The following is a 16,935-nucleotide window of genomic DNA, read 5'->3' as shown; positions in this document are numbered from 1 at the left end:
CACATTCATGTGTCATGAGATAAGAACTATAGCAGGGACACCTGGGTAGCTCAGTGGTTGAGCGTCTGCCTGTGGCTCAGGTCGTGATCCCGGGGTCTCGGGATCGAGTCTCGCATCGGGCTCCCCACAGGGAGCCTGCTTCTCCCTCTGCCTGTGTCTCTGCCTCTCTCTGTGTGTCTCTCATGAATAAATAAATAGAATAATTTTAAAAAGAACTGTAGCAGACTGACATTTAGAAATAGTTTATTTTTGTGTTTCAAGATCAATGAAAAATGATGTGAGAATGCATTACCATGTTCCATTGACTGCACTTCTTTCTCCAACTCCTGGTGAACCAGAAGGAAAAAACAAAGGCATTATTAGCTGGGGAGGGAGTGAAGGAGAAACAGGAGTCTGCATGGGATTTTCTATATTACTCCTTCTTGGAGCTATGTCAGTTGAGTTTGCAGGGACCCTAGTAGGGTTCTCTCATGTGGGACCCCAGCCAATCCCTCCCAAAAGGAATCTACTGGCCAAAATCTGTATGAGTGTGCATGTGTGATTGCGAGTACTTATGTGTTCATGTTTGTATGCATGTGTGTATGCACCTATGTGACAGCTCCAATGATGAACTGAGTTTTCAAGACTTCCTGATCTCTAACATCCCTCAAGGCCATTAACGCATTAATGAAGCCAACACGAACGTTGAGGCCCTGCAATCTGCCAGCCCATAGGATGTTTCTAAGACAAGGAGTTTCCAGGGGTGCCAAAAGAACAAAAGTGACTGAGGCTACATTGCCTTTTAACCTTGACAACCACTTTCATCCCCCCCACCAACTGGTCTGAACATGCAGGAGGGTCTTGTCTCCAGATTGGTACCAAGCCTAAACCAGCAGGCTCATTAGTGTCCAGTATGTCATGGGAAAGGAGTAGGATTGACAAGGAAAAATGGTTCCAATTAAATGAGGCTTTGAGGATCATACTGAGATTTCTGGTTTTGGCTTTCCATAATTCATCTTCAAATGCTGAGAGTCACAGAGACAAAGACATTGAATAATGTGAGTTACCAAAATGGATTAGAAAACTGGATTTCAAGGGGACTTCCTCTTATGAATACTATCTTCCTTCTTCCTTTCCCCAGACACTGCCCAGGAGTCTAGGCCCAGGGCACAGACACCAGGCCTCCTGAATGCTGGCCCTCTCCCTAGCATTGACCAGGGACACCGGAAGAAGATGGGTCCCCTCCCATCCCCCAGGGGTCCCACTGTCTAGGAGGAGAGATATGGAAACAAATACTTCTAGCTCAATGAGGTTATGAAATAGACACTATTTTAGCAGCTTAAAAATTAGCCAAGAAGAGGGTAGTTTGGGACATGCTTCATGGAAGAGACCCCTGAGTAACATTCTGAGGTCTGGTGGTTGGACAAAAATCAAGTTCAATGCTTTAAATAAAAATCTGACATAAAGCCTATGAACAAGGACATATGGAAATGAGTGAATGGTGACAAAAGATCTAAGCAAGTGAGTTCAGATCTACTGAGATTGTCTTAGTTATTCGCCCATGGAAAAATCACTTTCCTCTCTGGGCCCCCACCAAAGAAAGGGAATGCTTTTTCTATCATCCTGAGTGGCTATAAGAATTAAATAAGGTATTATAGGAAAAAAAAAAAAAAAAAACAACCTTAGCCCATCTGACACAGGATAGGTCAATCCTTAATACATAGGACCTCAATAATATTTGCTCAATCAACAGTAGCTTGATGACCTTGGCTTGAAGAGAAGAACAGAAGGACACTAATAGCCATAATTTAGGTTTTATAACAACTAGTCTGCTTAAATAAATAATTGTCATAAGAAAGAACAACAACATTCCACCAACTGGCAAATCAGAAAAAGAGCATTCTTTGGTGAAAGCAGAAAATTCTATTGTGTAGATAGCTATGCAGAGAGATGCAAATGATTAGAAAAAGCCAGAATTCAAAGCATAAAGTGGCCCTTAATGTAATGTTTTTAAAGGACAACAATTATGAGATAATTAGCCTTTGTGCCATCTTTAGCAGAGGACCATAAAGCACTACTCAAGTGAGAAAAGGCAGCAGGTGAAGGCACTTGTGAACACATGGGAAAGTTGAAATCAGCAGGTCCTGTGGCCTGCGTAACCAGGATCCTAACAAGCGGCTCGATGCCAACCCACAGCCCTTCTGCTGCTTCTTCAGGAATCTGTGTGGTGAAGGATGAGTGGCTGGTGATCATAAGCCTGCAAGGCAGGCCCTACCATCAAGACTGAAGGTGTAAAGATGTCCCTGGAACAGGACTGGATGAGGCTGGGGTCCTTCTGGGATGTGCTGGGGTCATGGCTGAGATAGGCAGGGTCCTGGGTAGCAGTGACTCTACCCAGCAAACACTTTCTCAGACACCCTAATTCCCTGGTGGGGGACATAGGATAGTCACCGATCTAAGCTCCATAGAAAGGAACTGTAACACCAGCCTCCTCTCAGAAACTATTTCTATTTCTCATAATGGCACTTTAACTTCCCAGCCCCACCACTGGAGGAGACCCTCCCACCCCTTCTCACCATGCGGGTCCCCCTATCCCTCAGCAATCCTGCACCGACATCCCAGACCCGGCATGAGGGGGTGCACAGCTCTAGAAGCAGTGGTGTGTCCTGCCCTCCGGGGAAGCTTTTCCTGAGGGATGCAGCTGGGCCGGCAAGTAATTACACCAGTGTCACCTGTGTGGGAAGGCACGCTCCAGGACGACTGAAAAGGCAGGGCCCCGGTCAGGCCACGCTAGGCTAAGTGAGATAAACACCCCCGCCTCAAGCAGCACTTCCTCCCTTAGCTGTTTGTCCCATGTGGGTTGGTGGCAGGCCTCTGCTCAGTGAAGTCTCGCAGAGACTTAGAAAGACAGCACCTGCTGTCTCAAATAGCGCATGTCACCGAGTCAGAGGGGAAAAGCAAATGCACAAGGCGTGAGCCGGCTCTCAAAGCTCTGGGCCAGATGTGACACACGTCACTTCACTCTGTGCACAGCAAGTCACACGGCCATGCTGACCTTCAAACAGAGCACAACTCTAGGGTGGTCCACAGGGCTACCAGGAGCATATTCATCACGCAGTGGGGGCAGTGGATCGGGACAACACCCTAGACAAGCCTGAGAGAATGATAGTCTGAGCCTGGGGAGAACGACAGAAGGAACAACTCCCACCACACAGGGTGGAATGTCCACAATCCCGACTGATCTGAGGGGACTCGGGGTGGCTGTGCTGTGGTCTGAAGGTGAGGTGTCCTGTAAAACAGGTAACAAACAGCAAGGGAGAGGCTTGAAAGATGGGAACCGGAGTGCCATGCTGCAGGAGGTGAATTTGTATTACTTTTATTATAAAAAAACAAAACAACAAAAGGAAATCTAGCCTTCTTTGATCATCCACTGAGCACATTAAATACTCTGTAGGAATCACCACATTTCATCCCCACAACTCCGAAACACAGGGTATCCTTAATCATTTCTTGGGTGCCAACGTCTGCCAGGCAGGTTCAGGTTTGATCCAGCTTTGGGGGCTCTGGACAACATCTCCAGCCTCCTACAATTTAACCTACTGAAACAGATTAAACATTAAATAGGTAAGTGTATAAAAATGCATAATTAAAAGTCATGAAGTCTACGTGAAGTTTAGAGATTATTACCTTGCCCCAGGCGATGCTGCCATGAATCAACGTGGCTAGCCCCACATCTCTCCCTGTGTTTAAGGGTCCTGCACTGAAATGCTAATGCCCTAGGTCATGGGGATCCAGGACATTAGGTTCTAAACATCAGGGGTTAGGGCAGGGACCTGATGAGGTTTTGCAAAATTTGCTTGGGTCATGGGGAGGGATTAACGTAGAGAACTACTGCAGATTGCAAAAGATGGTAAAAGTTACAAAGCTGGGAAAGAAAATAAAAGTGAAAGGAGAAGAATAGATTTGTATTTCAGCTGAAGACAGCTCAGTCATGAAACTGAGCAGGACCAATCGTCTGCTGCAAGGACTGCAAGGTACGAACAGGAGTGTAATAGTTGCTCAAAGGCAAGAGAGACCATTTCGGGGTTACCGTATTCAATTAATTGCTCTCTTCCACCATTTCAAATGACTGTGTGCCACTGTCTCCTCTTCTGTAATTCTGACCTGTGGGCTTGTGAGCAAATTTTTGGCAAATGGAACCTACTGGGGATTTTTTTTTTTTTAAGATTGTATTTATTTATTTGAGAGAGTGCACAAGCGCGGAGGGAGGTGTGGGTAGGGGCAGAGGGAGAGGGAGAAGCCCCACTGAGCAAGGAGCCCAAGCTGGTGCTTGATCCCAGAACCCTGAGATTAGGACCTTAGCAGAAGGCAGGTGCTTGACTGAGCCACCCAGCCGTCCCCCTAGGCGGGAATCTTGCACAGGCTTTTCAGAAAGATTTCCTTCCCCGATTAAAAGGAGAGAGTCCCCCCACCTCGCTCACTTCCTAAGTTAGAGCAGGATGATGAGGGGGGCCACTGCCACCTGGGAACACCACGGCCCTCTCACCCCTTGGAGGGGGATCAGTCAGGAGGAGGAAGCAGGCTGGAAAGGGATACACGGCTAGATCCTCAAGGACCTCCCTGCTTTTCAAATAAAATCAGCCTTACCGGCACAAAAAGGTAACAGGTGCTATGAAGTACTGCATTATGGACGTTTAGCCTGTACTAGCTCAAACAGGTGTTTTCCGTGTATTACATCATGTGATTCTCACCACAAAAGCCCGTGAGGAAGTACAAATCCAGTGAACAGGTAAGGCAACTAAGGTTTGCAAAAACAAAATCATCCCTCCAAAGTCATATAATAAGCTCCCTTCTGGAGCAAGGGGGATCCTCTTGTGGCCAGAGTCACCAGGATCTCCAGAGGATGCTCTCCCCTTGAGAAAGACTGAGGAGGATGGGCCCATCCCCAGGGAAATGGTCGGTTCCTATGCTGTGTGCAGACAGGGCTTAGAGATCAAAAGCATGAAACCACTTCACGGGGAGTAACAGGGCAGGAGAGCCGCAGCCCTGAAACCCTCTTTAGAAGAGCTGATGCTTAACAAATGCAGATTTAAAACCAAACCAAGAGCAACAAACCCCCTTGCAGTTGAGAGGACCATGAAAGGCACCATGGCCAGTCCCTCCACAAGATGGCACTGGGTCCCTTTGTCTTTTGTCTTTATCTGTGACTTTGTGCTGTCACAGAACGGGAGAGAGGCCTGAGCTTCACTTTTTATATCCCATTCCCTGTTCTCACCCAGCATCTCGCCAAGACAGCTTTGTGTCCTTCCCTCAAGGCCATGGGCATTCAGTTGGGGTCCTGAGAAGCCCTGGGGAAGGGTGGGGAGATGGCATGTACTTAAATGACACCATGGGGATTTAGACGAAGTCTCCTGAAGACTGCCTCGTTACAACACGTCCTGGCCTTCCCTGTTCTTCGAACTCTCCTGGTTATTATTATTTTTTTATTTAAATTCAATTACCCCAGATAAAGTACATATTTAGTTTCAGATGTAGTGTTCAGTGATTCAGCAGTTGCGTATAACACCCAATGCTCATCCCATCACGTGCCCTCCTTAATGTCCATCACCCAGTTTACTCCATCCCTTACCCACCTCCCCTCCAGTGAGCCTCAGTGTGTTTCCCAGTGTTAAAAGTCTCTATGGTTTTTGTTTTTGTTTTTGTTTTAAATAGTTTCCCTGCCCTGGCTTGTCTAGTTCCTTTTCTTCCCTTCTCTCTTGCTTGGGATCCCCCTCCTCTCTCTACCACGCCTGCCCTAACAGCCCCTTCTATACCTTCTCTCCGTGCCCATTTTTCATCTCTTGGCTCAGAAAATGAAATAAGTGTTGCTTAAATTATATAAATTAAGTTTAGAGAAATAAAGAGCAAAAGTCTCAGATGCTCTCCCATGAATATGATGCGTGAGATCAATCCTGGTCTCTGACCTGACCCTGGTGCAATCTAGAGCTTACGGCTGGCTTCTGACATCCCAATAATGGCCTTTCTTTCTATGTTAACCATGATTCAGGCACTGTGGCAATGCTTGCCATACTCATTTGGTTTAATGTGCACTAAACGATCATCTGCAACAATTTAAATTTATGCCCATTTTGCAGATGTGGAGATGGAGGCTCATTAGCGGTGAGAAGTAATTCGCCCCCTGCGGTGTGGCTGAGAAGCCGCAAAGTGGATTCTAACCAGATCTCAAGTTGCACAAGCCTGTGTGCTAACTGATGTGTCATTTTGCCCCCTTTCTGGTCCAGGCTGCGCAGAAGCACATGGCTAGTGAGCATCTCGGGTTAAATGCAGATTTAGTAATGTTCTCTGCAACAGAAACTAATGATCTGGGCATGAGCAATATCTCAGTACCTAAGAAAGCCTAAAACTGCTTTGGAAAGTCCACATGCAACAGAAGCCTTGTTAATTTAGTTCCCCACCAGGTTATTACCTAAAATGGAAACGCAACATTTTCACTGCCATCCTCAGAGCAACCTACTCCAGTGGTCTTAGGGGAGCTCTCTGACTCAATTTATCACCTGAGGTCATCTACTTGGAGGAGCAAGTCTGGAATGCCCCGGAACAGTTTTATTAGCTTTGGATTCAGCGGATGAGGGAGCGTTTGCAGGTGTGGGTTTTCAAAGCACAAAGTTTCCTTCAGGGGCCTCAATGGAGCCCTTGTGTGGGCCTCGTCGTTGCAATCCCAGCCCTACAGGAACGTGCTCGGAGCAGTATTTGTGTGGAATAAGGCACTGCACTGGCGGACTAGACGCTACCCTGGTGACCCCACGGGGTGGAAATACTGTCTTCCAGAGGGTGTTGGGAATAATCCGGCGCACACTGTCACCCCTTGGGAGAGAATCTGTCTCACTTACGAAGTGCACTGTGAGATCTCATTGGACTCACAGTTCTTTTGCTTCTTTGAGCAAACAAATAAGCTTTTGCCTTGCTTTGATCAGTTGCTTAGCTCACCAGAGAAAACAACCCTTCCTTTTTCTCCTTGGACCACACCCTGGTCCAAGGTCAAGATGACATCACCATCAAGATTACTGTGCCCTCCCTGTTCCAGCTTCCTAGAGTTCCAGGACTTTCACCAAAGTAATCACTCAGAACCATCGCCACAAGAATAGGAATGTTTAAATACAAAAATAAAATGCAGGGCCTTCAGTTAGATTTGAATTTCATACAACAAGGAACAATCCCTTAATATTTAGAGTCTGGGATACACCTGTGCTAAAACATTACACGTCGGTTCTCTGAAGTTCAAATTTAACTGGATGTCCTGTATTTTTAGTTGTAAAATCTGGCAATGCCACACAAGAACATACGTGTTCTTGAGCATTAGGCTAAGCATTGCATGTTGGCAATCTCCTATCATTCTCATTAGAACGTGGACAAAACTGAAGCCCAGAAAATGGTCTGTATCTCAGGATGACACAGTCCCTAAGGGCGAGATGAGAAATTCAAACAGATGTGACTTCAAAAGCCTTGCTCTCCCCACCACAGGAAGAACTCCAAAATCTAATCCCAGAAATCTGTCCCTGTCACCTTCTCCCTCCTTCCTATCCAGGACGCTGGGGGAAAAAAAAAAAAATCTGGTGTAAGACGTAATTTAAATAAAGTGCCAGCGAGTTTTCTGGAGGAGGCAGCCAGCCCGCGTTCGCTCCTCGACACTGGAGTATTTATTTTTCTGAGCACAGCGAGGCGAGCATGCTTTTCATTTCAGCTGCATCTGCAATCACCTTTCTCCTGCTGTATTTAACTGCTGATACAGGACTCTGATTTACTAAACTAAGGAGTGGAGACATTTACATAAAACAGCTTACTGCAGGGTGTACCTAATCGGCAGGAATTCTAGGGGAAATTCAACAAGACACAAAATGCATCTCGGAAAGTGCTGAAATGGAAGTTCTCCACGAATGAAAGGAGATGCGAATGTTTTAAATCTAAATATATTTCTTCGTTTATATAAAACTACGGGCTCCTCTGGTCCTCCAGGGACTTAAGGAGTTCCACCTTGAGCCATCTGCTCACTGCAGGTGGAGGAGATTCGCGGCTGGGGATCTGGGGTCTCCCGTCCTCCTCCTGAGGATCTGAGAAAAGTTGCCCAGACTTATCACACTAAACAGAAATAAGGAATTATTAGAGGTTTCATTCTTTTCTCTTCCCCCCGCCCCATTTTTTAAAAATTCTTTTAAAATCTCTTTCATTCTTTGCATGCCAGAGTGCTTTTGCACAGCCAGGATCTGTTCAGCGAAGTGGGAGGGGGGGTGCAAAGATGCCAGTTATTCACCTGGATTGACGACACAGGGAATCCCTAATGCGGATCAATGAGGCCTCAGTGAGGGTTTGGGGGGAGGTCTATACAAATGTTGACTCTGTTTTATCATCCTTTTTTGGCTCTTCTCTCCATGCCTCTCTCTTTCCTTAAATATTTCTTCCCTCATGAAACCTTCCCTAAGTTCCCCCAGAAAGAAACGTTGCCTGTTGTTTCTTTTCTGAGTAACCACTTGGAAGGAGGCACACTGTTCTAGAAGCTGGTGGGAGAAACACTGGTGCTGGTCCAGATGTCTGCTCCCCTGGGGCAGGGATTCTGATGGAGAGTCAGAGAGGGTAAGCAAGTCAGCCGAGGAAGGAACAAGTAGCAAGATAAACATTACTGCCACAAATCCTGCTATGAGACAAAGTATTGCAATGAAAGAAATAAACACAGTGATTGGAGGGAGGTGTTCTCCAGGGAAGGTCTGTCCACAGGCAGAGGCCCAAGCACTGGGCCTTTACACCCCACCTGTATGCAAAAACATGCTAGTTTATCTGACTGCCATACTAACTGTAAATTCCCTGTAAGGAGAAGACCTATTTTTTTTTTTTTCCTGTATAACTGCCACCCTGGTGACAACAGTCAATATCCAAAAGCCTGGGGCAGTTTGGGGGAGGGTGTATCAGGGTTTCATTTTTTTTTTTTTTTAATATTTATTTATTTATTCATTCAGAGAGAGCGAAGAGAGAGGCAGAGACACAGGCAGAGGGAGAAGCAGGCTCTATGCAGGGAGCCCGATATGGGACTCGATCCTGGGTCTCCAAGATCACACCCCAGGCTGCAGGCGGCGCCAAACCGCTGTGTCACCCGGGCTGCCCTGTATCAGGGTTTCAAAGGGCGTAAGTACGGTTCACACATAGAACCAATTTTTAAAATACTTCATGAATAAATTAAATAAAATATTCTCATGAATAAATAAATATAGTCATTTCATGAGAGACACACTGAGAGAAGGGCAGAGAGACATAGGCAGAGGGAGAAGCAGGCTCTCTGCGGGGAGCCCGATATAAGACTGGATCCTGATCTGGGAACTCCTGGATCACGCCCTGAGCTCTTAGCCGAGGGCAGACAGGACAGGACGCTCAACCACTGAGCCACCCAGGCATCCCAATAAATATAGTCCTAAAAAATAAAAAAAGAAGGAGCCGAATATCACAAACTCAGCAGTAAAGACGGCCTTCCCACGCTACTTGCTCACCTTAGTTACCTACTCTGTTGTCATCATTTATTAATGTCTCCTATGCTGGTCTACAATTTCCTTGAGGACTGGTCCTTGATGGTTTCACTCATGAATGTATTCCAGCACTTAATCCAGTGTCTGGCACAAGGTGGACACTCAATAAATGGGCTCAGTAATCAATTTCATTAAAATTAAGAGAACAGTCTGCTATCAGGAGTTTACCCACAATAGCAACTCCGAGAATATAATCAAGGGTTCAACCTCCAACACACAGAAATCTTTCATGTCAGACAATGACATTGTGCTTTGAATATGTTGAGTCAGAGACTGAACTGAGATCCCTGGCTACCCACCTGAGGTACGCTGGATTCTCAGATGGATTTTCCCCTGATTTACTCTTAGCACATCACTATCTAAAGTAGGACAGATCATACTTCTTTAGTTTGCTTTTGTCTGTCCCGTCCTCTAGAAGGCAAGTACAAGGGCAAGGGCAAGGATTTCCATCTGTTATCCCCTACTGATGACCGGCGAGTAGCAGGATCCTTGGTCCATGGTTGGAACTCAATATGCACATGTTAAAGGTCTGATCGTTGTAACTGTCTCCTAAAACAGGGGACAGAAACAACACAAGCAAACACTCCATAAACACAAAGGTCAACTCACTGGATTGCCATCTACACAGCACACCCTATACACCATTGCCCCAACATTCCAGGTAACTAATATTACTGAGTCTCATATTCCCACCAATTTCTCTTCTAACCCCAGAAACCAGAGGCCATATACCGGAGGCCTGTGGGACAGATATAAGGCCTACCTACTGAAGAGTTCTGCTTGGCCCACATATGACTTTAAAATATTGACTTAGCTGCTGGCACTTAAAACTCAGTAGGTTCTATCTAAAACTGTGAACTTACAGCCCATTTAGGAGAAAAAAAAAAAAAAAAGGAAAATAAGATGTGGCAGGGCTTGGCGGGAGGTCCAACTGGCAACCCTAGGTTGGGTCTGAGCTCCAGTGGCCCTCCCCCACACTTCTGGCCCAGGCCCAGGTCCTGAGGCCCCTTTCACTCAGGCTGTGACAGGCCTGGCCTCCGAATGCATTTCGGTGTGCGACCCCTGCTGGAAAGTTACCAAAAAGCAGGCAACATGGAGAAAAAAAGTAAAGATGCCACTGGGATCTATTTCTGTTATGTTCAAGCCATTCCTCGGAAGAATAATGTATTCATTTTTCTAGAACTCTGGTGGTACCACATAACTATTGACAAACTATGGCCCAGTAAATATTATTCTAACGGCCTGAAAATGCTATGAGCTTAATTCCCTGTGGGTAGAGGAGGCTGAGAAAGCTTCACGCCGGAGGCAGGCCTGAAGATGGATTGGGAGAGGCTGTCCATCAGCTACCTACAATTCTGGCTAACTCAAAGAGAAAAAGGAATTTACTTGAAGACTAAGGATTACCTCTAGGAATTGATTAGAAGTTGAAAAGCCAGGCTTGTTAAAAGAGAAGGAATGGAGGGAACCTTAGTGTCAGGGAACATGTCAGGATCGTGCCATGGGAACAGCACCCCGGGGAAATCCTGAGATATTCATGCTGCTGCTGACGCCACTTGATTCACGACTCTGGGTGGTAAATGAACACTTAGCTGTCCTTGTGTCCTTTAGCTAGTCCCTCAAGATGCCAGGTCCCAGGTGAGATCATCCTACGGACCTCGGCTCAGGGCCCGGGGAGACAATAAGGAGAGAGAGAAAGCTCCACCTTCCCCTGAAAAGTCCCTCCATGAGCACCTACCAAAATGCTGAAGTCCACTACAGATGAGGAGGACTTTAGGTAATGAGGGGAGGGATAGGCAATGCAAACAGTGCAGCGGAGCAGAACAAGAACAGACAGACCAGAACTCCAATCTGGAATCCTTTGTACCTTCAGAGAATCAGTTAACTTTCCTTCTGATCTGCAGATTCCAGATCTTTAAAATAGAAATCATGCCATCTGCCCATGCACAGCACAGGGTTGCTGTGAACATTCCATTCAAGCATTCATTCACTCATTTCAAAAAATACTTATGGAGCCTTTATTAAGTGGCCAGGCACTTAGCTAGGTCCTGGGGGCAAATCTGGACCACCGAAAATGGGAGCCAGCGCTTTATGCTGATGACAGTTTTAGACAAGGGAGATTCAGGTCATCTCCTGGAACTGATCACGCATCACTTTTCCCCAACTGATATGCTCATCTGCAACTATCTTCCTTTTCTGATTAATCAGCATCAAGGCCCTTCCTCCATATAGATATAGTTATATAGATATAGATATATAGACATGACTTACGACATATAAAATCCATGAAGTTAAAAAGAAAAAAAAAAACTCAAAAATTCAACTCTGATTCTGAAAAACAGGAACCTAACCATTCTGAGAAGCACTGAGGCCTGGCACTAATGGATTTCAGGTGATCACAAGGAGATACTGGCCCATTATATGAAATCCTCTCCATTTAAAGTTGAGCATATGCAATTCACGCAGACATACACAAATTGTAATTAAAATTAACATTAAAATAGACCAAACGAACTTTGCAGGAAAAGCACGTTAAGTAGCCCTGAACATTTTCCACCAGAGTTTTAGAATTGCCGAAATGCTTTTCACATACATTTTCTCACTTTCTCATAATAACCTTTCAGTCTATTTTTCAGAGGAAGAATCTTGAGAGATCTTCTCCCTGAGAGAGGGAAAGATAATTTGCTTCGGGTCTCGGGCAAGAAGCTGGCTCCAAATCCAGCTAGCAGGCTCGCCAGCCTCCCCACTTAGGGCAGTTTCAGAAGGAAACACTGGGTCATTGGTGGAATTGAAGGAAGATAGATCAAAGCCGTGGGGAACAACTCAATGCCCCCCTGAAAAGTTCCTGCATTTCCTACATAGCAGCTAGAACATTACCACTCCCCAGCTTCGCCTTCACCCCCTCCAAGACTAAGACTGTCTCTCCGAACAAGGACTGAGCCCTGACTCATCAGGACTTCTCCATCATCTCCATCAGCACATCAATATATTTTAGTGTTGCTCTCCCCAATCTCTAGCCTCAACAGAGAGAACAGAGACTCAGTACTCACGGTGGGTATGTGCTACCCTGGGTAGATGCCCTGGCAGAGGGAAAGGCAGTCCATGTTTCCAGCCCCTCCAGTCACCACCAAATGGTGATTCCAGGTAAGAAAAGCTTCCACATTGCTTTCCCTTCAAAGAGTTCTTTCAAGGCCTTTCCAGCAAAGGAGTTTCCTCTTTTGACAACAAAAGCACAAGCCTCAACTGTCTTGCGGAGTCCCAGTAAAGGGTTCTGAACATCTACACTGTGCAAAGCACCTCTTTAAGCTGGAGGATTCATCACTTCATACCAGGGTTCCCAATGACAGAACTAAGACCCCTGGGCTTTTCCAGATCCCAAATCCAAGTTTTAGGTACCACTTTCTCACCAGTTTCCCAAAGGAAAAAAAAAAAAAAATCCCATCTTAAAGCTGCAGTGCATCCTACACCAGGCTGCCTCACCAACCCTCACTCAATGCTACTGTCCTAATTAACTCCTGGGACTTAGGAGTGAGTGCGCAGTCACGAAGTTGTTGATCCCACCCCCCCCCCCCCCACACACACACACTCGGCTGAGAGTTAGAGGGACCCACGGAAGCCCCGAAAGGCTCCTTAAGATACTGATCTTTTTCTTCCCAGCGCTGGAGAAAACCTTATGTAACACAATGGTCCATTTGAACACGTTCCTTCTTCAATTTTATGGGAGTAAAAGAACGTAAGCCCTGGAAATAAAAAGGGTAACACGGGGATGCGGATTTGCAGCCGAAGCGTCCACCTCCTGGAATTTCACGAGGTCAGGCTTATTCGAGGTCAGGCTTATTCTAACTGCGCCCAATCTTTACTGAAAACGCCGAAAGCAAGAATAATTCCAAGCGCCAAAGGATGGGCTTTAGAAATACAGGCAGGCAGAAGTTAGGTTAAGTTCTCCCTCCCCCCACCCCGCTCCTTTTTAAGAAGGAATTCCTGGAATTAACCCTTGAGTGGAAGCTGATCATTGCATTTCAATCTTTTAAAGTGCGATTGGGCTGCAGAGCGAGAACGCACGGGTTGGGACCCAAAGGATCCTGCGTGCGCCCGGGCTGCAGCCACAGAAGCCGGCCAAGGAAAGAGCCCGGGACACTAGGGACCCCTCGGGGGACCGGCTGCCCAGGCGAGCGGCGGGCGGCGCAGCCGAGGGCGGTGCCGGGTTTCGAGAGCGATGACCGAGGGAGGAGGACCCGGTACACTCCACCCGCAATCCCTTGGTCATCCCTTGGTCATCCCCTGCAGCTGCTCCCAGCTAGCAGGGTGCCGCTGCTGGGAGCGCAGCGCGGAGAGTGGATTTGGAGTCGCCTCCCCAGAATCTCCCCAAAGCATCTTCTCGCAAGTAGTGGATAAAAATAGCCCTCGGATAATGCTGGGGGAGGAGCGAGACGCGCGCGAGGCGAGGCACCGCGAGGCAACGTCTGGTCCTGCACGGTGGAGGGTGGAGGAGGGATGCAGCCCCGCTCCCGAGCCAGCGGCCTGGGTGCGCGGGGAAGCGCGGGGAAGCGCGGGCGCCCGGCGGCGGAGGAGGTGACTTGGGAGGCGCAGAGCGCCGGCACTCAACCACCGAGCCAAGCGCACCCCACACCCGCGTCCGGCATCCCGCTTCTCCATCCTATTCCCCGGCTCTGGAAGCCGGCCCTCCGGCTCCCGGGACAGGCTGGGGCCAGAAGGGGGAGCAGCGCGCGGTCCGCGTCCGGCTGGGAGAGCGCACCTGGAGACGGCAGGCGTGCGAGTGCGCCGCTGGGGCCGAGAGGGGTCGACTCGCTCCCTCCGCGGGTGGGCGCCACGCCTCCCCCGACCCTCACCTGCCGCCACCACCCAAGGTGCTCCAAATAGAAAGACGCAGGGGAAAAAAAAAAAATAGGTAAAAAGTAAAATGAAAAGCAGGACGGTGTAGAACTGCCATTCGGAAAAGAGGCGACCTACTGCCCGTAGCCTTCATCTCTCCTCCCGAGCATCCCCGCCCCTCGGGAGGCGTCCCACGTTCTCCTCCACTCTGGCCAAATGCAAAGGCAAACCAGACCTCGGTTTTCCCACCCGGGATGCTCTCTCGACTCACTGACTTTTGCTGACTGTATCCCTGGCCCCGGTTCCCAGCCGGAGCGGTACCCGGGCTCTGCTGCGCGCGGCGCTCCGGCTGCCCTGCACCGTCCTGGGGAGATGCGGCGGGCACGAGCGAGCCCCCTGACCCGGCTGGGAGAGGATCCAATGCACAAAGTCACAGACCCGAATGTCTGTCCGTTAAAAAAAAAAAAGAAAAAGAAAGAAAAAAGAAAGAAAGAAAAAACAAAAAACAGTCCCTCAAGATTTGCAGAGCTTATTAGGCAAGGCAGAAGGTGAGAAGGATGGGAAACCCCGGGTCTCTCCTTCCTCGTTCCCCCTACATCCACTCCACTTGCTCCAGCCCCGACTCACCTTGGGCTCTGCGCTCGCTCTAAGTCCCAGACGCCAGGTGAGGGCCCCCCGCCGCCCCCCGTCTTGCCACTCCCCAGGCTGGCTGGCCCCCGCCCCAAGCGCGCTGCACTCACCTGAGCCGCGCGGCTGTCGACCCGGTCCGGCGCCCGAAGTCGGCTCTCGGGCTGAGCCATGGGCAGGGCCGCGGAGCACCGGCGGCCGGCGGACGAGCTTCGGGGCGCCTCGGGGCGGCCGGCCGAGGCAGGGGCGCGGGCACCCGCGGAGACCCGGCGGTGGCGGCGTCTGGTGGCTGCCAGCGCGCCGGGGACTGTGCAGGCGGGAGGCTAGGCGAGCAGTCCCGCGGAGGGGAGGAGCGGGAGGAGGAGCAGGAGCAGGAGGAGGGGACGGAGGAGGCCGGGCCCCGAGGGAGAGCGCGCAGGGCAGCGGAGGATCGCGAGCGCCCACTGCTGCCCGGCGCGCTCCGCTGCGCCCCGAGTCCCGCCGGCGCGGGTGCGGGCGCCCGGCTCTCGCCTCCCGCCGACAGGTAGCGGACGAGCGCATCCCGCCCCGCGGCTCCGCTGCTGGGGGGGCGGGGGCCCGCGCGGCCGGGAGCGTGGGGCGGGCTGTGGGCTGGGGGACGCCTTGGCGGCGAGGCTGGGACGTCGGGCCCCCTGCGGACCCCTGCTGGGGAAGGCTAGGCCCGTGCGCCAGCCCCCGCCGCCCCCCGCGCTCCCCGGCCCCGCGCGGTCCCGGGTCTGCGCCCCTGCCCGCGCGGCCTCACCGCCGGCTTCCTTCCCCGCAGGTGGCCCACCTTAGGCGCGCGTGCCCCCTGCGCCGCCCTGGAGGCCAACGGAGCGGCCCCCGGAGCGCACACGGCCGCCCGGCCCGGCCCCCGAGCGCCCCGGCTCGCCACCGAACACGCCCTGCCCTTCAGCTTCGCGCCCCGGGGTGGATGCGGATTTACCGGGAGAGCGCGGAGGGTTCGCCTCTGGTGTTTGCTAGACCCCGGGGTGGCCAACGTCAGCTCTGAAATGAGGCAGGGGGTGCCCCCCACCCCGATCCTGTAGCTGGAGGTTTTGGGGGGAGAACTCGACCAGCCTCCAAGTAGTTCGACTTCAGATTTCAGATGTCCAGGGGCCTGGGGTTGGGATCTCCTTGCAGAGGCCCGACTGCCCGCCGCCCGCTGCCTGCTGCCCCGTCTACCGAGCCAAAGGGAGCTGCCCTCCTAGGCAGGCCAGCAGACATGAGGAAATGAGCAAGGAAAGAGAAAAAAAAAATTGCCAAATGAAAAACAAAGTACTTTAGGTGAGATTTCAGTAGATCTTCCATATCTTAAATATTATTGGAAGATAAATATTTGGAAGAATTCGACTTTGTCATTTAACTTTTTAAAAAGGAAATCTGCCATTAATCTTGGTATAAAAATACTTTGCCATTTATGGAATGGTTGCCATAGGAAGTCGACCCCTTTGCTCACGTGTTGTTACCTACTGCCCTTTTAGAAAGCTCAGCAATGACCAGCATTTTCTGGCTGTCTGATAAAACCAGTAGCATCTGGGAGGCCAAGACCAAGACTCGTGTTGGAAAATAAGCTTTTAGGGGTTTTTGTAACCCTGTCTTCTTCTCTGAGCCAGACTAATATTGATATGTGTATTTTAGATATATATGAATATATATATGAATTTTTAAGTCACATTAAAGCCCCATTTTGAAAAGTCTCAGCATTTAAATTTATATTAGCTTAAAATAAGTGATTTTACTCCCCCACCACTACCTCCCCCTCATTCTTTGAAGCTGCGTAAAATCGTGTAGGAGGTTGTGCAGGTCAAATGGTAGTCTGAGATAAACGCTTGCCAATTACTGGTATCCTTAAGCTCCTACCAGAAGCTAAGCCCAGTGCAGATCATGGGTTCTTCAAAATAGGAAGCAGCTTTGATGTTGTAAGTTTGTG

The 16,935-nt window shown here is 49.4% G+C and overlaps 1 protein-coding gene across 3 annotated transcripts in view; it reads right to left on the bottom strand.

The window, feature by feature from the left end:
* The window catches only part of HS3ST1 (heparan sulfate-glucosamine 3-sulfotransferase 1), a 38,612-nt gene extending 22,329 nt beyond the window's left edge, over positions 1-16,283 (bottom strand). The window contains exons 1-2 of one of the 3 annotated variants that reach the window (XM_041753374.1): positions 15,119-16,283; positions 14,650-14,824 (exon numbers count right to left, since the gene is read on the bottom strand). In XM_041753374.1, the coding sequence (XP_041609308.1) occupies positions 14,650-14,824; positions 15,119-15,545 (602 nt within the window). In that variant the 5' untranslated portion in view covers positions 15,546-16,283. Of the gene's footprint in view, positions 1-14,649; positions 14,825-15,118 lie in introns of those variants that run through there. The other 2 variants (XM_041753375.1, XM_041753376.1) reach the window with 2 other exon arrangements.
* Between the last annotated feature and the right edge of the window lie 652 nt (positions 16,284-16,935).

This window comes from Vulpes lagopus, chromosome 4 (genome assembly GCF_018345385.1).
Source record: "Vulpes lagopus strain Blue_001 chromosome 4, ASM1834538v1, whole genome shotgun sequence".
NCBI lineage: Eukaryota > Metazoa > Chordata > Mammalia > Carnivora > Canidae > Vulpes > Vulpes lagopus.
This window is presented reverse-complemented; position numbering and strand designations above follow the sequence as displayed.